Source organism: Ostrea edulis, chromosome 1 (genome assembly GCF_947568905.1).
Source record: "Ostrea edulis chromosome 1, xbOstEdul1.1, whole genome shotgun sequence".
NCBI classification, from domain to species: Eukaryota; Metazoa; Mollusca; class Bivalvia; order Ostreida; family Ostreidae; genus Ostrea; species Ostrea edulis.
This window is the reverse complement of record NC_079164.1, coordinates 78,662,971-78,687,148: the sequence shown is the minus strand read 5'-3', so window position 1 is coordinate 78,687,148 and position 24,178 is coordinate 78,662,971. Positions and strand designations below refer to the sequence as shown.

Below are 24,178 nucleotides of genomic sequence, written 5' to 3'. Positions count from 1 at the left end.
CAGGTTAAAGACTCCTCTTTGCTCAAAGTATGTAAGCATCCATTATGCAGCACTTCACTCGCAATGGTGACGTCTCTATTTGAGTGAAAACTTCTCGAGATGGACGTTAATAATGTAAAATCAATCAATCTGCTAGATTTATATACAGGTGTGGATCTAGAAGGGGGGATCGTATGAATATTGCTCTAATTTCATGAAAAATAAATGCAAAAGAAATTGTTCAAATACTTTATTATAACAATTTATTGTGTTTTGTCAAGCATTATTTTAAAATATTTCCTAATGATTTCAGTGAAGCACATAACATTTTCTCCCTGCTGTTTTCAGCTCACTATTCCCATTCAGTGGTTCCCGTTTCACTATTCCCATTCAGTGGTTCCCGTTTCACTATTCCCATTCAGTGGTTCCTGTTTCACTATTCCCATTCAGTGGTTCCTGGGGGTTTGGAAGTGAGGTCATACAACACTCTGGATATACCTGGCACTGTTGAGATTCTCTCTACCATCTGGTTCAAAACCTGTTGACAGAGAGAGAATAGATAATGATGCTATAAAGTTACCTTTCAGAAAATTTTCCCCATGTGCTAGTAGTGGTTGTATACTATTCATGTCAAGTTTTGAATAGGCTGTTTTCACCTAAAATGTGACCCTTGTAGTTCTTTGCATAAAACAGAATTCCTAAACTTTATCTATGGCTTGACCCAATCTACATTCTCATGCTCACTTGCTCTGCCGAACAACGATCTAAAGTCACACAAGTGTGATTCTGGTGACCCAAAGTAATGATTAATCATGAAACTGTTTTAGCCAATCAGAATATGGTTAACTTCATAAGTTGACAGGGTTTAATTTTCTGTTTACTGTTTGTCTCGAAATACACCTCTAAAAGCATGTACAAGTATAAACAGGATTTTTTCATTAAGTTATTAAATACTACATTTACAAATCACTCCAGTCACCCTGTATACAAGAACAGAGTATTCATCAAACAATATTCACATTTCCAATGTTTCTGCTTTTAATATCTCTACAAATTGTATTATACTTTCATGTAAAATACCCAAATCTGATTGGTTGAGAAGCATTTGGAAAAAACATATTGTTACCCTCTGAGAACAGAGAGCACGCCCTCCAGAGTGATAGTGTCTAGCAACGTGTAACAGTACTTGACAATGGGTGATATTATAAAAAATTATCACATGCGTCAAATTTATGTGTGTACGGTTTGCCGTAGATTGTTAGACGACGTCGTTTGAGCGTTTGTAATAAACGCGAATACGTACCCGCATCGATATACGAAATATCCCATGACAGTAATTGGTCGAATGTCAACAGGTGCAAATTTTTTCTGCTTTGCCATTTATATAACATTCAGTATAATAAAACAAATATTGGATGTAGTTGAGGGTAACATTGAAAATTTTCACCCCTCGAGAAACCATTGTCAACCGAGGCGACAATGGTTTTCTCGGGGTGAAAATTTTCAATGTTACCATCAACTACATGCTATATTTATATAATGACAGCCATGAATCTTAAAATATAAAAAATGATTCTGATAATTTTTGACTTTTCTGGTCCAGTGGTTTTTAAGAGGAAGATTCTTTACACGATGCCCTCTATTTCTCGAATATCTTCTCTTGGACAGGGTGACAATCCCTCATTTGAAAAAAATTCAACTGATCTACGTGATATTCCTGTGAATCGTTTGACTGAAACTAACTTTATGAACCTTGAAAATACGCCAGACAGACAACATATGCACATTGATCTGAAAAGCTCAGCTGAGCTAAAACTCTCATCAAAAACAAATAACACTAACCTGGACTGGAAAGTGTTCATCTGGTGTTGCAGCAATCCCAGTCATGAAATCATTGGTTATAAATGTTCTAATCACTATAGACCTTTGACAAGAAGGAATGTTTTTGACAGGGTCCCTGTCGAAGTGGACAGGTATTATAATGACGGGCATCTGGCTGAGTTTGGATGTAGTGTCCGTGGTCTGTAACACTTCGGTGGCCAGGTAGTCAGCCTGTCTCAGGGTGCTCAATACTCCACTGGTTAGATAGGTAGGGGTAATGTCCTCTACAGGGAATCGCACAGAGCCTCCAAAAATATACACCACCCTACAATGATATCCATCGCAAATAACCCAGTCTTAGTCTATGAATAATCTGCTAGGTTTCCTATTCCCCGCATTTTCAATAACATCTGTAACTGCACCAAAGAAAATTTCAGTCGCCTATGAATATTACCTGGATATTAGCAACATGCCTATTACAAAGATACACATTTTGAATACTTTCTTTTTTAAAATAGTTCTTTTTAAAAATAATATCTGCTTTCAAAAATCAAAGAAGATTACTCCCCATCCCAAATCTTGCACTATCTTTGGTATACAAGATTTTATTGAGTCGCATTTTAACTTTGAAATTACAGTAATACATGTACTTAATCATAATCAAAGAGTTCACTTAGAAATGTTTTATTAAAATCAAAACACAAAATCTGACATTTGTTTAAATTCCATGCACGATAGTTTATAGAGAAAAGTAGGAAGGGGAACAGATTTTTATTACCCAGTCACTTATCCTATATTTGGTATAAATCATAAAACAATTCTTTCCTTCCTTACCTATTAATATCATGGCAGATTCTTTCATTCCTTACCTATTGATATCATGACAGATTCTTTCCTTCCTTACCTATTGATATCATCTTACCTATTGATATCATGGTAGATTCTTTCCTTACCTATTGATAACATGACAGATTCTGATCTTCCTTACCTATTGGTATTATAACAAATTGTTTCCTTACCTAATCATGACAGATTATTTCCTTCCTTACCTATTGATATCATGACAGATTCTTTCCTTACCTATTGATAACATGACAGATTCTTTCCTTACCTATAGATATCATGACAGATTCTTTCCTTACCTATTGATATCATGGCAGATTCTTTCCTTACCTATTGATATCATGGCAGATTCTTTCCTTACCTATTGATATCATTTTACCTATTGATATCATGGCAGATTCTTTCCTTACCTATTGATATCATGGCAGATTCTTTCCTTACCTATTGATATCATTTTACCTATTGATATCATGGCAGATTCTTTCCTTACCTATTTATATCATGACAGATTCTTTCCTTACCTATTGATATCATGGCAGATTCTTTCCTTACCTATTGATATCATTTTACCTATTGATATCATGGCAGATTCTTTCCTTACCTATTTATATCATGGCAGATTCTTTCCTTCCTTACCTATTGATATCATGACAGATTCTTTCCTTCCTTACCTATTGATATCATGACAGATTCTTTCCTTACCTATTGATATCATGACAGATTCTTTCCTTACTTACCTATTGATATCATGGCAGATTCTTTCCTTACCTATTGATATCATAGCAGATTCTTTCCTTCCTTACCTATTGATATCATGACAGATTATTTCCTTACCTATTGATATCATGACAGATTCTTTCCTTCCTTACCTATTGATATCATGAGATTCTTTCCTTCCTTACCTGTTGATATCATGGCAGATTCTTTCCTTACCTATTGATATCATCAGATTCTTTCCTTCCTTACCTATTGATATCATGACATTCTTTCCTTCCTTAACTATTGATATCATGACAGATCCTTTCCTTCCTTACCTGTTGATATCATGACAGATTCTTTCCTTACTTACCTATTGATATCATGACAGATTCTTTCCTTACTTACCTATTGATATCATGGCAGATTCTTTCATTCCTTACCTATTGATATCATGGCAGATTCTTTCATTCCTTACCTATTGATATCATGACATTCTTTCCTTCCTTAACTATTGATATCATGACAGATTCTTTCCTTCCTTACCTGTTGATATCATGGCAGATTCTTTCCTTACCTATTGATATCATGGCAGATTCTTTCCTTCCTTACCTATTGATATTATGGCAGATTCTTGGTATGAGTTTGGCTAATACCATCAAGTTCTTCCAGTTTGGTTCACTGTCACTGGATATCCCCACCACATAACTATAGGACCTGCAATCTCCCTGAAATACATATAACATACATATACCTCACAGAAGTGACTACAATGATATCGCAGTGGTTGAGAAGAACACGTCTAATGATGACAGGGAAGAGTTTACCTGAACACCGACAGTCTAATGATGACACAGAGGGAAGAGTTTACCTGAACACCGACAGTCTAATGATGACACAGAGGGAAGAGTTTACCTAAACACCGACAGTCTAATGATGACACAGAGGGAAGAGTTTACCTGAACACCGACAGTCTAATGATGACACAGAGGGAAGAGTTTACCTAAACACCGACAGTCTAATGATTACACAGAGGGAAGAGTTTACCTGAACACCGACAGTCTAATGATGACACAGAGGAAAGAGTTTACCTGAACACCGACCGTCTAATGATGACACAGAGGGAAGAGTTTACCTAAACACCGACAGTCTAATGATGACACAGAGGGAAGAGTTTACCTGAACACCGACCGTCTAATGATGACACAGAGGGAAGAGTTTACCTGAACACCGACCGTCTAATGATGACACAGAGGGAAGAGTTTACCTGAACACCGACCGTCTAATGATGACACAGAGGGAAGAGTTTACCTGAACACCGACCGTCTAATGATGACACAGAGGGAAGAGTTTACCTGAACACCGACCGTCTAATGATGACACAGAGGGAAGAGTTTACCTGAACACCGACCGTCTAATGATGACACAGAGGGAAGAGTTTACCTGAACACCGACCGTCTAATGATGACACAGAGGGAAGAGTTTACCTGAACACCGACCGTCTAATGATGACACAGAGGGAAGAGTTTACCTGAACACCGACCGTCTAATGATGACACAGAGGGAAGAGTTTACCTGAACACCGACCGTCTAATGATGACACAGAGGGAAGAGTTTACCTGAACACCGACAGTTTTGATGGGTAACAATGAAGAAAATAGCTGAGCCTCTTCACTGATCTGCTTCAATTGTTCTTGTTCCTGTTCTGAGGTACTGTTTTTCAGCCTTGTTATTAAAGTATGTGGCTACAAAATGTGCAAAGTCAAACATTTTAATTCAATACATACGCAGTATATACATTTTAATTCAATATATACGCAGTATATACACATTTTAATTCAATACATACGCAGTATATACACATTTAGATTCAATACATACATAGTATATACACATTTTGAACATATCAGAAGAAGAATCCAGGCACTTACTGTTTTAACTGAATTTGAGAAGTCCAACAAAAATTTGAGCAAAACACTTGTTTCAGCAAAATCTTTACACATGTAGGGTTCTTCTGCACATATAACACGGATGGAAAGTCCTGGCCCTACAATGAGTAAACATACTATATACATGCAATTACACAGCTTTCTGTTTAAAGTCTTTCACATGAATTTTGTTTTACTGATAATGAAAACATGTCCCACACCTGGGAAGGGGTGTCTATTGACAAGATCATGTGGAAGACCCAAGTCTTTCCCAATGGTGCGGACCTCATCTTTGTGGAAATCTTTCAGTGGTTCCACCACACGACCTTGCTTGCGTAGTTCTCTCACCAACTCTGTATCATTATGGTGCGTTTTTATGGCATCTGCTTTACCACTGGCCATTTCTGAGGCACTCTCTATCAAGTCTGGCCTTAAGGTTCCTTAAAATATCAATTGAAGACATTGAGAATATAAAGGTGACCTTTTTAAGAACCTCCTCTTAAACTAATATTTACACATCACATTATTGCTGTCACTCCTAACATTGTTGTTATCAGGTACTAAACTCTACCTGCTTAAATATTTCAGCTTCCAGATTTCTGAAGCTGGAATACCACAAAATAATGGACATGCCAATGAAGATGAAAGTTCTTGACTATGAGGAAAAAATATGAACAAACTATCCTCTAAAGAACACTAAAATGCATTTTATTTTTTCATTTAGATTTTACATACCTTGACCTAAGTAGACATCCTCTGGTTTCAAGTTTAATTCTTCTATTACTTCGTTGGCTACCTATGAATTATAAACCAAATTTCTTGGGAGTTTCAAATTTAACTGCAATCTAACATACAATCAAACCATCTGCTTGCTGGTTTAAGTTTATTTTTCAAATACTTCTATAGTTCATGACCTATTAACAATAAGACATCTTCAATGTTTGAAACATGAATTTAAGTATGTGAAACTGGACTCTTTACCTTCATAAATGTGTCCCCTATGATTTTTCTCTTCTCCTCCGGACATACAACAGTATTGAGCCTCTCTGTCTTGCGTTTACGAGAAGTTGAATCTCCGGTCTTTACAGAAATACAAGTGGAACCATTGTAAAATGTATGTGCCGCTTTTATAACTGAAATAAAAAAATTCACACTACACATTAACAACTTTTCTTTTTATCAAGTGATCAGCCCCTTCTACATTTATACATTCCTTTCATTTTTATATCTAAATTATACAGGGTATCGTCAATAGTGATTTATATTTGCGAGCTTCAACGTTTTACTTTTACAAGTATTGTGAAATTGGTGTGCTGTCCGTTTTAAACTCAGAAGAGATTTCTGGGTGTTTGGGAATGACTGATGTTGTAAACTGAGAAGAGTTTTTGGGTGTTTGGGAGTGACTGATGTTGTAAACTGAGAAGAGTTTTTGGGCGTTTGGGAGTGACTGACGTTGCATGAATAAACACAAGGAACGGAGTATAAGTCCAAGAACTAAACTTTTGCAATTTTGTTTTCCGATTCATGTAAAAATTACAATAATATAAAAACCTTATGAATAAAACCTGATCTACAGTTTCTTCTTACAATTGGTCACAAATATTATTTCAACTTTTTTTCATTTCATTAGGTGATGTGCATAAAGCAGGTCAATGTCACCTTTAACATTAAGTCCTATTTTGCTAAGAGACTGCACTACATTATGGCTCTCATTTTTCCTCATGAAACCGTTGTCGATGTGGACTGCTATGACCTGCTCTTCAGACAGGGCCTTGTGTAGCAAGGCAGCACAAACTGTTGAATCCACACCTCCGCTTAACAGCATCTGAAAAACACAAATATTTACATTTACAATTGTTTTGGTCTCTCTACAAACTGTAATGATAGCCATTTCCTCATTAAAGCATAGCAGTTGTAAACAAGACGTACTGTGAGCAATGCTCACTAAGAATACCCCCCGCTTACCCCAATCTCCCAAAGAGTGTTGTTAATAGGTATAAATTACCTCTTTCCTGAGTGTAAAAAAATGTCTTATGGTATGATTATGTCAAAACCCTATCAATTTTGACCTTGAGGTCAAAGTTCAAGGTCATATAGCGGTCATAAAGGTGCCCGACACATCGTCTCATGGTGATACACTCATGTGTCAAATATGGTATGCCTATGTCAAAGAACAAAGAAGTCATAGCCCTGACACGAATCCATTGTAAAAACCTTTAATTTTGACCTTGAGGTCAAGGTCATATGGAGGTCATGAAGGTACCCGACACATCGTCTCATGGTGATACACTCATGTGTCAAATATGGTATGCCTATGTCAAACAACAAAAGTTATGGTCAGTGCTCCCACTGGACCAAAATTCCCTTTCGCCACTTTTTCGGGGTGCGGCGCAGCGCAAATAATCTCATGCTGTACAATTATTTCCATCATATTATTTTATTCATTACACTGATTTTAGCATTTGGAATCAGTTACATTACTTAATCATATCCAGCTACCATACCTAAACACTTCTTTCTGAAATAATAAGAAGTTGATTTGTATGATAAATTCTATTATGGAAATCAAAAATCAGATAATAAATCATATAAATATAAACTTCATGATGCTACACCCCTCAGTGAAAACATTGTGTACATTGCCCAAAATGCAGATGTCACAAAACACCAAGCCCAATTTAGAGTCATATCTCAACCAATCCCTATTAAATTTCCGTTTTGGTATGGAAGATTTTGCAATTTGGACAGATTCAGATGTTTGAGCAGGTGGGGTTGACAGTAAAGCCAAACATAGATATTTTTTTATTTTTAGACTGACTAGGGTCAGAAGCTACAAGTTTAGTGTCAAAATAGAATGGGGTGCATAGTCTTATGAGATTAGCATTTTTATACTGTTGCGCACCGAACTTCAAAGAAAATTATTTATCAAAATTGCTATGTCCATATCAATGGTGACCGACCGCATTGTTTATGAAATATTCGAACTAAAATCAAACACATCAAAATCAAAATCTTGTAATCAACGAGCTTGATCGCAAAAACAAACAATTTATGTATATACATTATACACAATAATACGGCAAATTTAATTACCGGTCGGTTCGGTGGTTAAGAATTGACATTAATTAGCAACAACCACGCTTGCTAGGTGGCGCGTCATGTTCTATTTTTATTTCTACAGGAAAAGTAGGACGAGGTTCCACCCATTTTTTTACGGGCTAGTATGGATAAACCTAAAGCCTACAAATGATGCGAAGTTGATCGTTCGGATCTAAAATAGCTATATTTAGCGTATCTCACATGATTAGGCACATTCCAGAAAATCCCTTTGAGATTGAAGCGATTAAGCAGAGCGAGTATATGTAAACATATACTTAACGGTGAAATACGCAACCAAAATAAATAATAGATTCTGATACCACTCAGCCCCCCGACTGGCCAGAGAGTTCTGCTTCTGTCAGTTCTGATGCAACTAGCTCAGCCCCCAGACTGGCCAGAGAGTCCACTGTTTCGGTAAATTCTGATAATGATGCAACTCAGCCCCAGCCCCAGACCCCCCCCGCTCTACCTGAATTTCTCGGAAAAGACTTGCTGATGTTTAATAAATCAGTTTTCCTATTAATTTTACTTTTGCTCCTGATCATTAGGCTATGGCCCAATCTGATTAAATTTAAGATCGTTGATCCGCTCCGTATTCCTCTTCCTTTCCTGTATCTGTGAAGTCCAGAGGTGAGATATATTCTTTCCAAAACAACTAAGAATGTTCATGGAACAATTTAGTATTAATTGTTTTCCTTTTATGTTGAATGCATCATTTCAAGAAATAACTTTCAGGTCACTTTTTAATGTGAAATGGAACATTTTCAATTTTTGACAACCTGACGGTAGGGGTGTTTAAGACACTATACCTCATTTTCTGTAAGGAAATGGAGTAAAAGGAATTCAGAATTGGATTCAGCATACTCAAAATTGGTAATTGCACCTGATTGTTATTGTTTTGGGTAATTTTTAAAAAATGGGTGGTGGTTGCTACACTAATGTGGAGATGATAACACGATAATGAATAAGACTTTAAATGTTAAACAATTGACCACAGCAGGGTACACAGCTGTCCGATGTACTTTATTACATAATCACCGACTTTTTTGCAGCCATACATTACCTGAGGCTATTTCTGGCCTTCGTGACCAGCTCTGTGTGCACTGGGGCGACACGAGATTTCCGGTCGCACGCGTTGACTGAATAAACAGATTTTGACTGCATAAACAAACAGGCGATAATGTGTCACTGACAAAGGAAAACACAAGACAGATTTTGAAATACAATTTATTGCAAAATGGGATTTTCGCCACTTTAAATTTTTTTTCGCCATTTTTGAAAAAAAATTCGCCATTGGCTCGAGCACTGGTTATGGCCCAGACACGAATCCATTGTAAAAAAAACCCCTTTAATTTTGACCTTGAGGTCAAGGCCATATAGAGGTCATGAAGGTACTTGACACATCGTCTCATGGTGATCCACCTGTGTGCCAAATATGGTATGCCTATGTCAAAGAACAAAGAAGTTATGGCCCAGACACGAATCTGCACAGACAAACAGACTGATTCCTATATACCCCCTGAACTTCGTTCGCGGGGGGTATAACAATGTGAGTATGGATACAGATAAATTCATAAAGCATAGCAGTTGTAAACAATGTGAGTATGGATACAGATAAATGTATACATTTATTCTAACAGCTGGAAATTCAAACAGAAATAGAAAGTTAATATAAGATATAAACTTCGTTTTTGAGAATACATGATGCTATGAACTGCATCGCACTTTAGGAAGTATTCTAGCATGAAGATTTGCAGTTCATACTGTCACGTATTTTCAATTGTTAAGCAAATTGATATCCCCATATGTTCCTATACAATGTGTCCAGTTATCATTCTTTACATATCATATGCACAAGAAATCTAAAAACCTGTAAAGATACAACTGGAATGTGGAATGCCCCCCCCCCCCCCCCCCCCCCCCCCTTCTAACAGCCAAATGACAAGGCTGATATTATAGATATAGGAGTGAATAAAAAACTACATGTAGTAAGTTAGAGATAATGTCAACAAGAGATGTTTGTAAAACATATATGCCCTTCATGGTGCAAAATTGAAAAGGGTTATTCACATGCATCATTCAATTCTAAATATTGAGCAGACAATATCTTCCTTTGTCAGGAGTGGATTGACCATGTGGCCTAAAAATCAATAGGGGTCATCTACTGACCGACCGACTGGTGCAAAGCAAAAATGCCCCTCTACTTTGAAGGGCAAAGAAAAAAACTTCAATGTTTACATATCAATATGATTTAGTAAGCCCTGTGACTCTTGAAAAATTTTCTTAAAATCTCATACATGTATATATATATATATGTAAAGCTTTGAATCCTTATTTTAGCCCCATCTTAGCCTCGGGATATTTTGATAAAATATGAATCTGCACTGCAATGGAATGCTTGCATATCAGTATGACTAATTGTGGCCAGTGGTTCTTGAGAAGACTTTTTAAAGATTATTTTCATATACATTCCCATATCAAATTTTGATTCCTGTAACCCCAACCTACCTCCTGGGACTATGATTCACACAAACTTGAGTCTGCACTACCCAGGAATGATTCATAGCCCTGTTGTTCTAGAGAAGATGATTTTCATATTTTCCCACAAAGATTTCCATATAAACTTTGAGCCTAAACTTGACCCTGGGGCATTGATTTGATTAAACTTGAATCTGCACTATGTGAAAATGGCTTGCTTGAATCTGCACGATCTGAAAATGGCTTTTTTGAATCTGCACGATCTGAAAATGGCTTGTTTGAATCTGCACGATCTGAAAATGGCTTGTTTGAATCTGCACAATCTGAAAATGGCTTTTTTGAATCTGCATGATCTGAAAATGGCTTGCTTGAATCTGCACGATCTGAAAATGGCTTGTTTGAATCTGCACAATCTGAAAATGGCTTGTTTGAATCTGCACAATCTGAAATTGGCTTGTTTGAATCTGCACAATCTGAAAATGGCTTGTTTGAATCTGCACGATCTGAAAATGGCTTGTTTGCATCTGCACGATCTGAAAATGGCTTGCATATTGATATTCCTGGTCTTGCTGCTCTTGAGAGATTTTTTAAGATCTTCTCCTATATATTCTTACATATAAAACTTCAACCCCTATTCTACATCCCCCTTTGAGTTTGCAGTACCTCAGGATGCTTGTACATCAATATGATTAATCATAACCCTGTTGCTCTTGAGAAATTCTTTTTGAAATCTATTTCCCTTTACATACATGTTTCTCCATGTAAAACTTTAATTCCCTATTGTAGCCCCACCCTACCCCTGTAGACAATAAATTAGACAAACTTTAATCTTTATTATGTCAGGAAGCTTCCACACAAGTTTTTCTGGTCCAGTTATAATGTTAAGAACATTTTTAAATAAACCCACCCTGTTTTTTGCCTTTCCTTGATTACCTCCCTTTGGAAAGGGATATGGCCCTTCATTTGAACAAACTTGAATTCCCTTCAACCAAGGGTACTCTGTGTTAAATTTGATTAAACTTGGCCAATGGGTTCTGGAGAAGAAGATGAAATTGTGAAAAAGTTTACAACAATGGCGCAGACAACATACAAATTTTGATCAGAAAAGCTCACTTGATTGTTAGGTGAGCTAAAAATCAGCTACATGGTAAAAGAAAAAAAAAAACTTGATACCAAGACTTTGTGATCTCCTGTGACATCCTTGATGTATTTCAAACACTCGGCTTCCCGTCCTTGCATGGTAAAACTTCCTTTACACTTAGCAATATCAAACAGAAAGTGAGTCATCATTTCTTTCCCTTGTTCTGTTAGGTCAACTTCAGGATGAAACTGAACACCATACAATTTCTTATCCTCATTGGCTATCCCTATAAAATTGAAATTAGAAAGAAATAGAACAATGAAATTTTTTTCAAAATTGTTTAACATTACCTTTAGGCTGTTCAAAATTAATTCTACGTTTAACGTCACCTCAAAACTTCAAAACCTACGAGGGAGGGAGGAAAAAAATAAACAAACAAAATTTTTAAACAAATGTGTATTTATTGAAAATCACCTATTCAGTGACCCCAAAAATCAACAATTTCAAATAATAGATATTGTTGGGTTTTATATTCAAGTCCAAGTCAATTAAAATCACCCAATTTAGTGACCAAAAAAGTAATATGTCAAATTAAACACATTGAAGGATTTGATTTTCAAGTCCAAGTAAATTTTGGCGTTTTCCCAACAAAGACTTTTTCCTTAATTTGGGTTTGTATCCCCTCTGCGAACACACCATGCAGATTGGGTGAGCGGAGGAGTGGCTTGCGATAACATCAGGTGGTACATCTAATGGATTTTCATCACCACAAACATAGCAAACTAAAGGAAAACTTCCTTTTGTGGAAATAGTTGCTAGACACATGTGACCCAGTTACAATTAAAATTATTATGACAATATTTCATACATTTTTGTAATGACACATCTTAAAGTTTAAAATATGCTTTACTTTGTTTTGTGTTGGTTTGTTTTTTGTTATACAATTTTCTATGTACTATTAATCAGTGTTGAAAGATGCTAATTTGGTGTACCACAACTAAAGATCAGGATTGTACCTTCACTTCTACAAATACAAGGCAGGATTCCAATAGTTTAGGATGTCTTCAAATAAATTGATTAAAATATTGCACAGTTTTCTTTTTAGTGCTTTTAATTTTTATGATTAAAGGGACTGGTTCATGATTTTTGATAAAAATATTTTTTCATTTTTGATGTTAAACATTAGAAATATAACTCATTTAATGTTGACAGCCAAAATTTTGACCTTCTGAATGCAAGAATGAAAGCAATATTTTAGCCTTAAATCTATGTTATGTAAACAAAGACTCGAGTCTTTTTATGTACACAAACAAACAAGTGAACTATTGATTTTGTGATATAATGCATCTTAATGTTGTATAGTCACAAATTTTTACTATTAGATGACACATTTTACCCCCAAAATGCTTGAAATGTGAAAGATATAATAAACTTAGATCGATTTCCATTTCTTTTGAAAATTTCGTAAATAATATCATACCGCAATCTTTGTTTACAAAACAAATAATAAACTCTCTAAAATGAGCTTCTGTGATGATGTATAACATTGATTTCCATATGAAATCTTTCAAACATATTAGACAGTAGATTTTGATCATTAAAAGTGAAAAACAAAATTTTGGGTAAAATCGTGAATCAGTCCCTTTAAATGATTTGTACAAAGTAATTATCAATCAGTAAGTTATGTATTTCCAATCGTAGTACAAACTGTCATGAAATAGTATATCGGAACTCTTCAGTGTTGAGAAGGTAAATTTTATATGAAATGGTGGCCGTTTGCAACGGCTTCGAAAATAACCATCTTTATTTACTATGGGATTTACACTATGTAAAGGTAAGAAATGCATGTTTCATTGTGATAGGGAGTTAATAGGATGTCGAAGGCGAAAAGTTGAAGCGGTCAAGGAATTCAGTTTAACCCATTTTAATCGCAAAAAGCGGCCGAAGTTCAGGCAAGATTTCACTTTGTGTGACACTGGTCTGACATTCAGAAGAGGGGTCAGTCCAGCTTCGACGAATCTCGCTGAGATTAGTTCGGTTCAAACCATCTTTGTACGTTTTCTTTGCTTCAATAGTGGCATATACTTCCATTTTCTTCACGTAAACACCTCTGATTCAATTTTGCATGCGTTTCCCTCTTACGCGGGAAGTAGAATCAAGTCGCTAAATGAAAAGCCAAACCCGAACGACTACTTCAAATCCGGATTTGTTTGTTTTTTCAAAACGGCAATTTCGCCGAAACCTACGCGCGCGGGTGACATTAAACGTAGAATTAACTTTAGGCAGCCTTATTTGAATTGTGCCTTGACTGTTAATTACTGGCAGAAAACAATATCTAAATAAACAGCAATTCCTAGCCAGTCGATACACACTCACCTGGTCCCGTGGGGATCCAGGTCCTCAGTACCCCTTGCTTGTCGTAAGAGGCGACTAAATGGGGCGGTTCTTCGGATGACACCGTAAAACCCGAGGTCCCGTGTCACAGCAGGTGTTGCACGATAAAGATCCCTCCCTGCTCAAAGGCCGTAAGCGCTGAGCATAGGCCTAAATTTAGCCCTTCACCAGCAATGGTGACGTCTCCATACGAGTGAAATATTCTTGAGAGGGACGTTTAACAATATACAATCAATCAATCACACTCACCTGAAATGATGTTTCCCGAGTGAGCTACAGCAGTAAAGCCTCTGGCCACTGTGTCTATACTATCTCCATGGGTTAGCAACACATTCTGCTCTTTCTTTAGGGACCTGTTAATTTTTATTCATGAATTTCATCAAATACGATTTCACATTTTCATTACACTAGCATGTGATGCCTCTCTACTTACCCTACAGTAGGGGGACAAAAGTGTTGAGAAAGAAATAGGTGTCGCTGTAACATGTCATAGATCCGCGCGTACTAAAATCCGTTTATTTCTGTTCAGGGTTCGAGTTACGGAAATTCCATTGAAATATAAATAGATCAGAGTGTGTCACGTGTGACATTACGTATATTTTATCGTCTGCTCATAGTTTTGTTTAGATAATACCTCGATAACAAAATGGAGATGAAGCGTCAAGAAATTTCACAACCCTTAAAGCAAGTTATTATAGAGCTACATTAGAACGGAGAAAAAATATCAGCGATTGCTAACAGTGTCAACAGATCTTTGGCTTCGGTATATCGAGTTGTCCGTAAACTTCAAAGCACTGGATCGATAGAAAATTTACCAAGATCGGCCCAGCCTCATTCCATTGACAATCTGGAATATCGAAAGCTCCAGAGAATCGTAAACAAAGATCGGTGGGCTCCACTAAGAGACATTACAGCACAATTTAATGAAAATAGACCAGCATCAGTGTCCCAGAAGACTATCAAACGTCATCTTAGAGAAAATGGCTTCTCCAGAGGAGTGTATATAAGGAGAAAGTTGTAATTAAAAATGTCAACATAAAGAAACGCTTGTCATGGTGTAGAGAGGAGGTGGTGGGATGTACAAAATCAGTGGTCTAAAGTGATTTTTAGTGACAAATCTCAGATATGTGTGGGTGAAAACAACCGTGTTTATGTGTGGAAGAAAGCTGGGGAGGGTTGGAGACCCGATATAGTACTGCAACAAAATGGTCGAAAGTTAAGCATTATGGTTTGGGGATGCTTGTGTTTTAATGGAGTTGGAACATTATGTCGAGTTGAAGGGAATATAAATTCAGCAAAATACATTGATAAATTAGATACAAACCTTTGGCCAATTATTGTGCGTCATTTTCTAAACGGTAGTTACCTTTTCCAAGACGATAATGCCCCAGTACATGGATCTCGTTTGACACAGGAATTCATTGCCAGAAATCAAATAAAAAACATGAGCTGGCCTGCACAGTCTCCGGACTTAAATATTATTGAAAATGTTTGGTTATATATTAAAAGAAAACTTCAATCACAGATGCATAATATAAATTCCGCCGACGAACTTTTTCAACACACGCTCAGGATATGGCAGGACATTAACTTAAATCATGTCAGAAATCTTTATAATTCTGTTCCCGGGAGATTCAAGCAAGTCATCCGATTGAAGGGTCACCTAACTAATGACTGAGGTAACTCATTGTTTCTTTATTCTAGTAAATCAGCCGTCAAGACGGTTTTTCGTACGAGTGGCCTCTCTTGTGTTGGACACGTAACGCCATTTTTTCTCAACACTTTTGTCCCCCTACTGTATTATGAGGAAAGTATACAAATTTCATCATGTACAGTGAAATGCCAGAAATTCAAAATTTTTAAATGATGGTCTTGCTTCTTTTTTTTTAACTCAATAGAAAAGGGTACCTGAATAATGAGCAATTTGTGTCAATAGTTATTGTGAATTGTCCATCTTCTCGTGCCTCTTTAGGATGTACTGTACCACCAAATTCTTTGTTGAGCAGCTGATATACAACACAAAATAATGGATCAGTCAGATCTATACTAGTACAGTATCATTCAATTCACAAGAAAACACATGGAGGGAGAAAAAACTGAAAGCAGAAACTAGCACATGTAAAGAAAAAAAAAATTTTTTTTAAAAGGATAAATGCAAAACTTTAAGCAATTTCTCTGTTTTATATAGCTTATAGAGAATCATTCCAAATGGTTTACTACATTATATATATGATATAATATCATATCTTTATTCTTTTACTTCCTCAGGAAAAGTGCTCTCAACGGACAAGAAATCATAAGATCATCTGTCACCATATGATAAATTTTGCAGCATCAAGAATAGATATCAAGTAGATAAATTCAGGTCCTCCAAACAGGAAATGGAGTACTACACAATGAATGATACCACATTCACAAGAAATCAAGACCATGCCACCATGTTATTTCTACAGAAATCACGAAAATGTGACTACAAAAATCAGTGATACACAACTGAAAACATCTCCATTTCATTTACCAGTACAATGAAGGCTTAACAATACATATGATTAAGACTGCATTGTTACTTATAGCAATGAATCAAGTTCAATAGCCTAGGTACATGATTTAAAGTTGCTGGATCACAATCATAAAAATTCCTGTACCCTTCACCCATGAATTTACATAAAACTTAATTCTTTCTAAGTCAAATTTTTTAATATATTCTATATAGAAAAATGTTTCAGTGATCATGAAACAAAATACATGCATTTATTTTATGCCTAGGTTACAACTTAAAAATGTACAAACTACCAATTACCGATGGATTTCATTTGTTATTTTATATTATTGAATTCTAAAATGGACCTTCAAAATGGTCTAGTCAAATTTTTAACAATAGGGTCAGAGTCTTACTGACCTTCCCAGTCACTGACGATCATGCATTTCCATTATCACTGTATATGATATTGGCCATGACGACCGAGTATATTGAAAAATCTCAGAAACTAGAATGACAAAATTCCAAATTCAATTATCAAAGGCCTGAAGGGTCACAATGGTGTCGTGCTAAGAAAGCAAAGATTATAATGAAACTATGTACTGTCCAGTTTATCAATGCTTCATCCCTTATTGTATGTACACAGAGTAGATATAGCTTTATATACATCTCAATGGAGAGTCTTCTACCTGTGAATATTTTGATGCCATTGTCTACAGTCACACCTTGTTATTGCAAATTCAACAGGACTGAAATTAAATTTGAGATATCCAAGGATTTGCAATAACAAGGATAACACACACACAAAAAAGAAGTGGTTTGGACTGGCAACTCTATTTACATATTCCCGATAACGAAGATTAGCTGTACATGTATTAAAAACACACATACAGCTTTGAATTCAAGCAATATCAAGAATATTTATCCTTCATACAGGAAAATGCTTCTAATACATCTGTTCAGTAGCTCTTTTCACAAAAAAATTCAATTACAGATATATTTTTTTACAATTCCATTCATTTCTTCAGAATATTTTTCAAAGGATTATTTACAATATCTAATGTTATTAAATAATGAAGATTTTTGTGATCAACCATTGCTCTCAATTATTCACACATCTTTGCTAGCCAAGGGAGTACTCTACAATCCTTGGCACAGATGTAATTCACAAAGAACTGAAAATTTGTGCATTAAGATATTTAGTGAAAAAGTCAACTGTTGTGAGAACTCTCCTTTTAATAGTTGTAAAGGGCAGCATTGCATGTACTTGTTGATAACATAATAAAAACAAGAAATAAGTTTTAAACCAAAATTTTAATAAGAAATATGTGCAACAATGTAAACAACTATGGACCATTTGTAGTATACATGTATATCACTGCTAGCATCTCAAGAGATGAAAATCTAGTCAGATTAAAAAAAAATTTTGTTAATTCAGTAACTTTTACCTCCACAAAAACCTTTACTTGAAAGCCTTATAATAATGAATGCTTCCGTGCTTGGTTTGTTTACAATAACATTAACACGTGCCAGTGTTTATATACCGAGTTGACCAATGATTTGCAAACCTACAGATGCGTTAATACCCTACTGAGAATGCTACAGTCAAATAAACATTACCTACCCTAAAATATAATAACCATAAATAATCCGCGATACACTATTTCTCAGTTTAAATTTCGCCAACAGCACGAAATGTTTACAAACAAAACCCACGCTATCTTTCGTCTAGACACGCTATCGTTTCAGACATCACGTGACTTTGCAAATGTAGTTCGCATTGAAATTGGAATTTTTATTTGATTTGTTTTTATTTTTTGTGAAAGTTTATAAATGTTAAAGTAAATCAATGTGATAATTTTCATTTGTTTCTCATTAACAACTTTAAAATGTCGTAAATCATTAAACAGTACAGATATTCATACGCCATTACAAAAAGCGCGGGATTTTTCCGCGGAAGCATCGATAGTCTGACACCTTCGGTCGCGTAAACTTTTCAGCTGATTCAGTCGTACACGCTGACTAGATGCCGTTCGAGCAAAGCTCGACGCCATAAAAAACGCAGTTAAGCTTTAATTCCAAGAAATCCATTAGTTCCCTTAAATTAGAGAGTGGATGCTCTTCTGTATCCTTTCCAGTAAGCAATACACATGAATAATTAATAATGTGCAGTGTGCATTACTACATTTAACTAACGAGAAATAAAATTGTTACTGTATACCTGCATTCCGTAACAGATCCCCAACACTGGCAGTCCACATGTAAATATCTCAGGATCATACCTTGGAGCATTCTCAGCGTAGACGGAGTTAGGTCCTCCTGATATGATGATGGCGCTGCAAAATTACAAAAAACGTTTCTATCAAACTCCGCCTCCATTTCTGTCATCTACATGTAATGATATATCAAAGAATGAAAATTGAAAATGTTGTTAAATAACAATCATTTAGCATCTGTCAATATATTAAATAGATGAAAAAACATGATGAAAAAAAACACAATTTTCATGTATATACATTTAATTCTCAAATTATCACCATTTTCATTGTACCTCCACATTTCGTCAAGAACCTTTTTCATGTTATACAAAACACATTATTCATAACTCCCATCCCTACATGTACCTTGTTTTCAAAACAAACATCAATAATTGGGTGTCAAATGCTGTAATTTACCTGGCTTGTGATCATTAAATCTGTTAATTAGCTGTCACCTTTGATCATCATAGAAATGCCATAGGTAAGCTTAATAGTCTAGGAAACTTTAAAGACTTTTAAACAAACAAGATAACTGTTTAATAGGGAATAGCTTTGTTTTCTGTTCCAGATTTTAGAATACAGTTATGCAATGTCGAAATAGCAAAGCTCTAAATTTCAGAGGAAACAATGGTGTGCATATTCATTGGATTGTGCAAAATATGCTTTAACTATTGATTCACTCCATTGCAATATATGGCAATACAATTTTCAAAGAAATTCCATGATATTGAAGAAAAGCACTTGTAAGGCCTGAGAGTCTTGTATGAGTAACAATTTTACAAACTCAATTTGATCTTCAGGCCAGTGGCCAATTACTTTATGTTTAAATGTTATTATTCTTTAAAAAAAAAATTTCATACAAAAAGAAAGATCTTCTCACAATGAAAACAAAAATTGAAATCCCTCGCTAGCACTTATTGGTGAAAAGTTATGGCCTAGGTTATAGTTTTTCAAAAGAAGAACAAACTCAAGGTAAAGGACAAAAGGTCAAACATTTTGGTGCCAAAAGAAAACATTAAAGGTCTTGTCACAAGGAATACAAATGTGAAATATGAAAGCCCTATCACCATTCATTCAAATTTATGACCAAGGTTAAAGTTTTTGTGGACAGAGACAGACAGACTTATGAATCTCGGATTATGGGAGCATAAAAACATACACCCTAAACACTTAGTCACCAGTTGTAAGAAAATGGGGGAGGCTAGTTTTACAGTATATATGAATTGTGACCTTGACCTTTCACCTTTTTGATCTAAAAATCAATAGAGAGATGCCTTATGTTATGATAGAGATTCATCCCATTGAGGCCCTCGTACAAGATTACAGAAATGTGAAATTATCACTGGAAACCATTTTAAGACATGAATGTATGACCCTGGTCTTCGACCTTACAATCAATAGGGGACTTCTTCAAGTCATAGGGAGTTGTTTAATGTAATTTCATTCAAGCTTAAGGACTTGTCTTTAAGAGATATAATCTCACTCTGGAAACGAAAGTGCAACAGACAGAATGACGGCCAAACAGACCCAATACATGCTTAAAAATTCCCCGTTTAAAGCGGGTGACAATTAAATATATATGATCAAACTATCCATTGATATGCTCTATTGCTCTACATTCAATTCATCACCACTTTCCTTATATTGACAGATTTACATATCACAAAAGACTGTGGTTTAACGAGAATCAACTGTATGTTACAATAATTAATGTATCATGGCCACACCTACTTACGTATAAGCTCCCTCTTTTAATGTAAAAGCTGGTGTATCCAATGGCAGGATCTGAGATTCTACACTGAGTTCTCGAACTCGTCTATCAATGACCTGGTAAATAAAAGATCAAAATAATTTTTATGCAGTCCTGCTCTACATCATTATGCATGTGTCATGTGGCAATGCATTTAGTATATATTTCATAATGAACTCCCATAACAAAGTCTTCATGTTCTGTTCATTGTGAGTGTGCAGTCACTGATCAACACCTATGTTAATGTTTGGTACCCTACCTTGCCATACTGGGCCCCTGCATCCAAGATAGCCACCCTATCTTGGTGGTCTCCCCTTCCATTGATGTGTTTACAGCTCCCTTGCCCATTCATTGTTTATAATCATATACTACCAACTACCCAGCATGCAGCAGTACCTACAAAACAAGAATTGGGTCAGATATATATTACATGACTTCATTTGTAAAGGATTTATATTCATAACTGCATATCCTAATGTACAATGATACAATTGAGTTCCTGAATACATGTACTCCCCCCCCCCCCCCCCCTACAGCAGTACCTACAAAACAAGAATTGGGTCAGATATATATTACATGACTTCATTTGTAAAGGATTTATATTCATAACTGCATATCCTAATGTACAATGATACAATTGAGTTCCTGAATACATGTACTCCCCCCCCCCCCATGTCAAAACTTTGGATCAATACCCAAAGAATATGCTGTATGTGTCAATCTAGCTGCAATAATGTAGCCCTCACTAACTTTTTATTTGGGGGAGGGGGTGGGGGTGTCAGAATTAAAAAAAATCAGAGAGGACTATACATCATTTACACTTGCTTCCCCAAATTTACAACTTAATTGTCCAGTATCAATAAGAACATATATATATGCTTTAAAACCTAAACGTCACATGATTACCTGATTTGAACCAAAGAAGAGTAGATTACAAGTCAACTCTTTACATCACAGCCTAACACACAGCTAATAACATTGGCATAAAAATGTGTAATATGGCCAAAAACAGAAATCTTCCTGCACTGGCCCCAAAGAATGATATCAGAATATATTTGTAACGGTTAGTAAGGGAAGTTGCATCATATCCGTTGTTAAATTTACAAAGGTCTGTTTTTACTCTGTTTAATTCTATAGATATGTGACAAGCATGGGAGTTTCATGAAAGTATTTTCCCCAACTTTTCCATATCCTTCAAAATCAGACAGGTACACACACGGTGACACAGTCTAGGATTCAAAAGAGAAAAATCAAAAGGTGATAGAAGAAATAGACACTAAAGGACCAGTGATTTTTTTTAGGGTCTGTAGGGGGGCCGAAACAAGGCCCCATTCCCAATGCTAAAAAGCAGGTATTTTACCCCAATTTCTGCTTTTAAATTTCCAAAAAATGAAATCAAATCAGAGCAGGGTAGCATTCTCATTCAAAAATCTTCTTCACAGACCCACATATTATAATTTTTGTTTCAAAATTGTTAAGTAAACTTAATTTTCTGGCCTCTGATTATTTGAATGAGGTCAGTTTGGACCAAATTGAAAGTCAGGAGTCCAATCATACTTTAATAATATGGTTTGGTTTTCTCCCTATTTCTTTCTACGGAATATTTTTTCCCAATTTTGAAGCAAATGTCGCATATTTTTCCCAATTGGGAAGGCCCGGGCCCTTGAAATCAAGACCTTAAAAAAAGCCTGAGGACAAATTCCAATACTCATTTTGTAGAATATAAAACATACTTTTCCTTGATGCAGAGTATGTATTGATACAATGATTCATATTTTTTCTAACACCCCTCCCTCATGTTAAGAGGAACTTTCTTCAAAATCCCAAGCCATTGAAAGGATAAAAGACAAAAAATAATTCATTAAATATGCAATGCTTTATCTGAAGTCAGGTTTCCAATAAATTCCAATTTTCTCACCTGATTAACAGAGCTAAATAAGTAATAGTATGACTATTGAATAGGAATAAAATGTACACTAGGGTACACGATACATCATCCATTTTTATTATGAAGGCCTTTTATTAATCCTTTTCTGTCCTGTCCAGATCGAAGTGTTTCTGACTGTCCTGTTGAGATCAAAGTGTTTCTGGCTGTCCTGTCAAGATCAAAGTCTTCTTTCCATACCTGACGATCCTGTGGATTATTATCCAATCCTGTAGACTCTAGGTCTCATTTTACTATATCATCCCATGTCAGCTTTGGTCTGCCTGGAGCTCGATTTTCAGGGACATTCAATGTACGCACCTGTGATATCGAATCTGTACTGTGCTCTTAAATGGCCTAGCCATCTCAGCCTACATGTCTGGAGAACATCAGTTTCTAATGTTATGCTGAGTAATAAAGAGACTCAAAGGTGACATTCACTTCAGGATTGACAATGTTGATCCATCTCATCATGCCTTTGTCATTGTGTATCAGTTTCCTTAGAGCGGAGGCTGTTAATGTCCATGCTTCGGAACCATATAGCAACACAAGCCTAAAATGTAGGTTGAATAGAGATGGCCCCTGGTTCTGATTGCCAGATGTTAGTTCATCAGGGTTGGAAGAAGCTCTCAGAATTTCCTCCAAACAGACTTACATTGCGTTGTTTCTGCAAGTTCACATTCCCTGCCAGATGACAAAGTGTCCTCAAGGTATAAACAGAAGTCTGCTACAACTTCAAGTGTGTCTTCACCAATTCTTACCTCTGTCATAGGCCTACCATCTATAGGTCGTGTGAGTCCAAGTTTAAGAGGACCATTGATTCCAATACATTTCTTATGGACCCATTATGAGCAGCTGTTACAGAAAATGGAGTTCCTGCTAATGTCTTTTACACAGACTGCACATGGGTACTTTCCTGAACTTCTCATAGATACCTTATTCAAGCCAGATATCATCACTTTGGTCTTACCCATTTTGACCTTGAGTCATTTCTCCTCCTGGCTTTTCTTCCACTTGGCCAGTCTTTCAATCAGAGATTCAATGGAAGTGTCCACAACTGCTAGATCATCAGCATATAGGAGCTCCCAAGGGCAGCTTGTATGAAATTGGATTGACAGCACTTCCAGAACAACAATAAATAGGCACATCCATTGTCCAAAGTTAGGATGCTTTGATAGAGCTCTCAATCTGTCCTCATCAGTTAGGTGTTAAGTTTGGGATATTCTTGTCTGTTATGGACATAAGAGCCGTTCCAAGCAAAAACCCCCCTTATGTCAATCCACTGTATTTTTACGTCACAATGAAAATATGCGACGTAATTTCATTCGGGAGAAAAGAAAACGTGACAAAATTTAATGATAACCTATAAACGCTAACCAAGACGCCACAGAGTGGATATATTTTTAAAATCAAAGCACTTGATCAATGCAACTTAAGGTACTGAAAAT

At 35.9% G+C, this 24,178-nt stretch overlaps 1 protein-coding gene across 1 annotated transcript in view; it reads right to left on the bottom strand.

The window, feature by feature from the left end:
* Positions 1-214: 214 nt before the first annotated feature.
* Positions 215-24,178, bottom strand: part of LOC125679956 (GMP synthase [glutamine-hydrolyzing]-like) — a 33,401-nt gene continuing 9,437 nt past the window's right edge. Inside the window, exons 2-16 of the mRNA XM_048919411.2 lie at positions 21,066-21,202; positions 20,792-20,883; positions 19,020-19,134; positions 16,228-16,325; positions 14,569-14,672; positions 12,018-12,211; positions 6,927-7,092; positions 6,249-6,400; positions 6,003-6,063; positions 5,489-5,707; positions 5,271-5,386; positions 4,959-5,084; positions 3,952-4,067; positions 1,822-2,125; positions 215-517 (exon numbers count right to left, since the gene is read on the bottom strand). Of these exons, the coding sequence (XP_048775368.1) occupies positions 416-517; positions 1,822-2,125; positions 3,952-4,067; positions 4,959-5,084; positions 5,271-5,386; positions 5,489-5,707; positions 6,003-6,063; positions 6,249-6,400; positions 6,927-7,092; positions 12,018-12,211; positions 14,569-14,672; positions 16,228-16,325; positions 19,020-19,134; positions 20,792-20,883; positions 21,066-21,158 (2,058 nt within the window). The 5' untranslated portion in view covers positions 21,159-21,202 and the 3' untranslated portion in view covers positions 215-415. The remainder of the gene's footprint in view (positions 518-1,821; positions 2,126-3,951; positions 4,068-4,958; positions 5,085-5,270; positions 5,387-5,488; positions 5,708-6,002; positions 6,064-6,248; positions 6,401-6,926; positions 7,093-12,017; positions 12,212-14,568; positions 14,673-16,227; positions 16,326-19,019; positions 19,135-20,791; positions 20,884-21,065; positions 21,203-24,178) is intronic.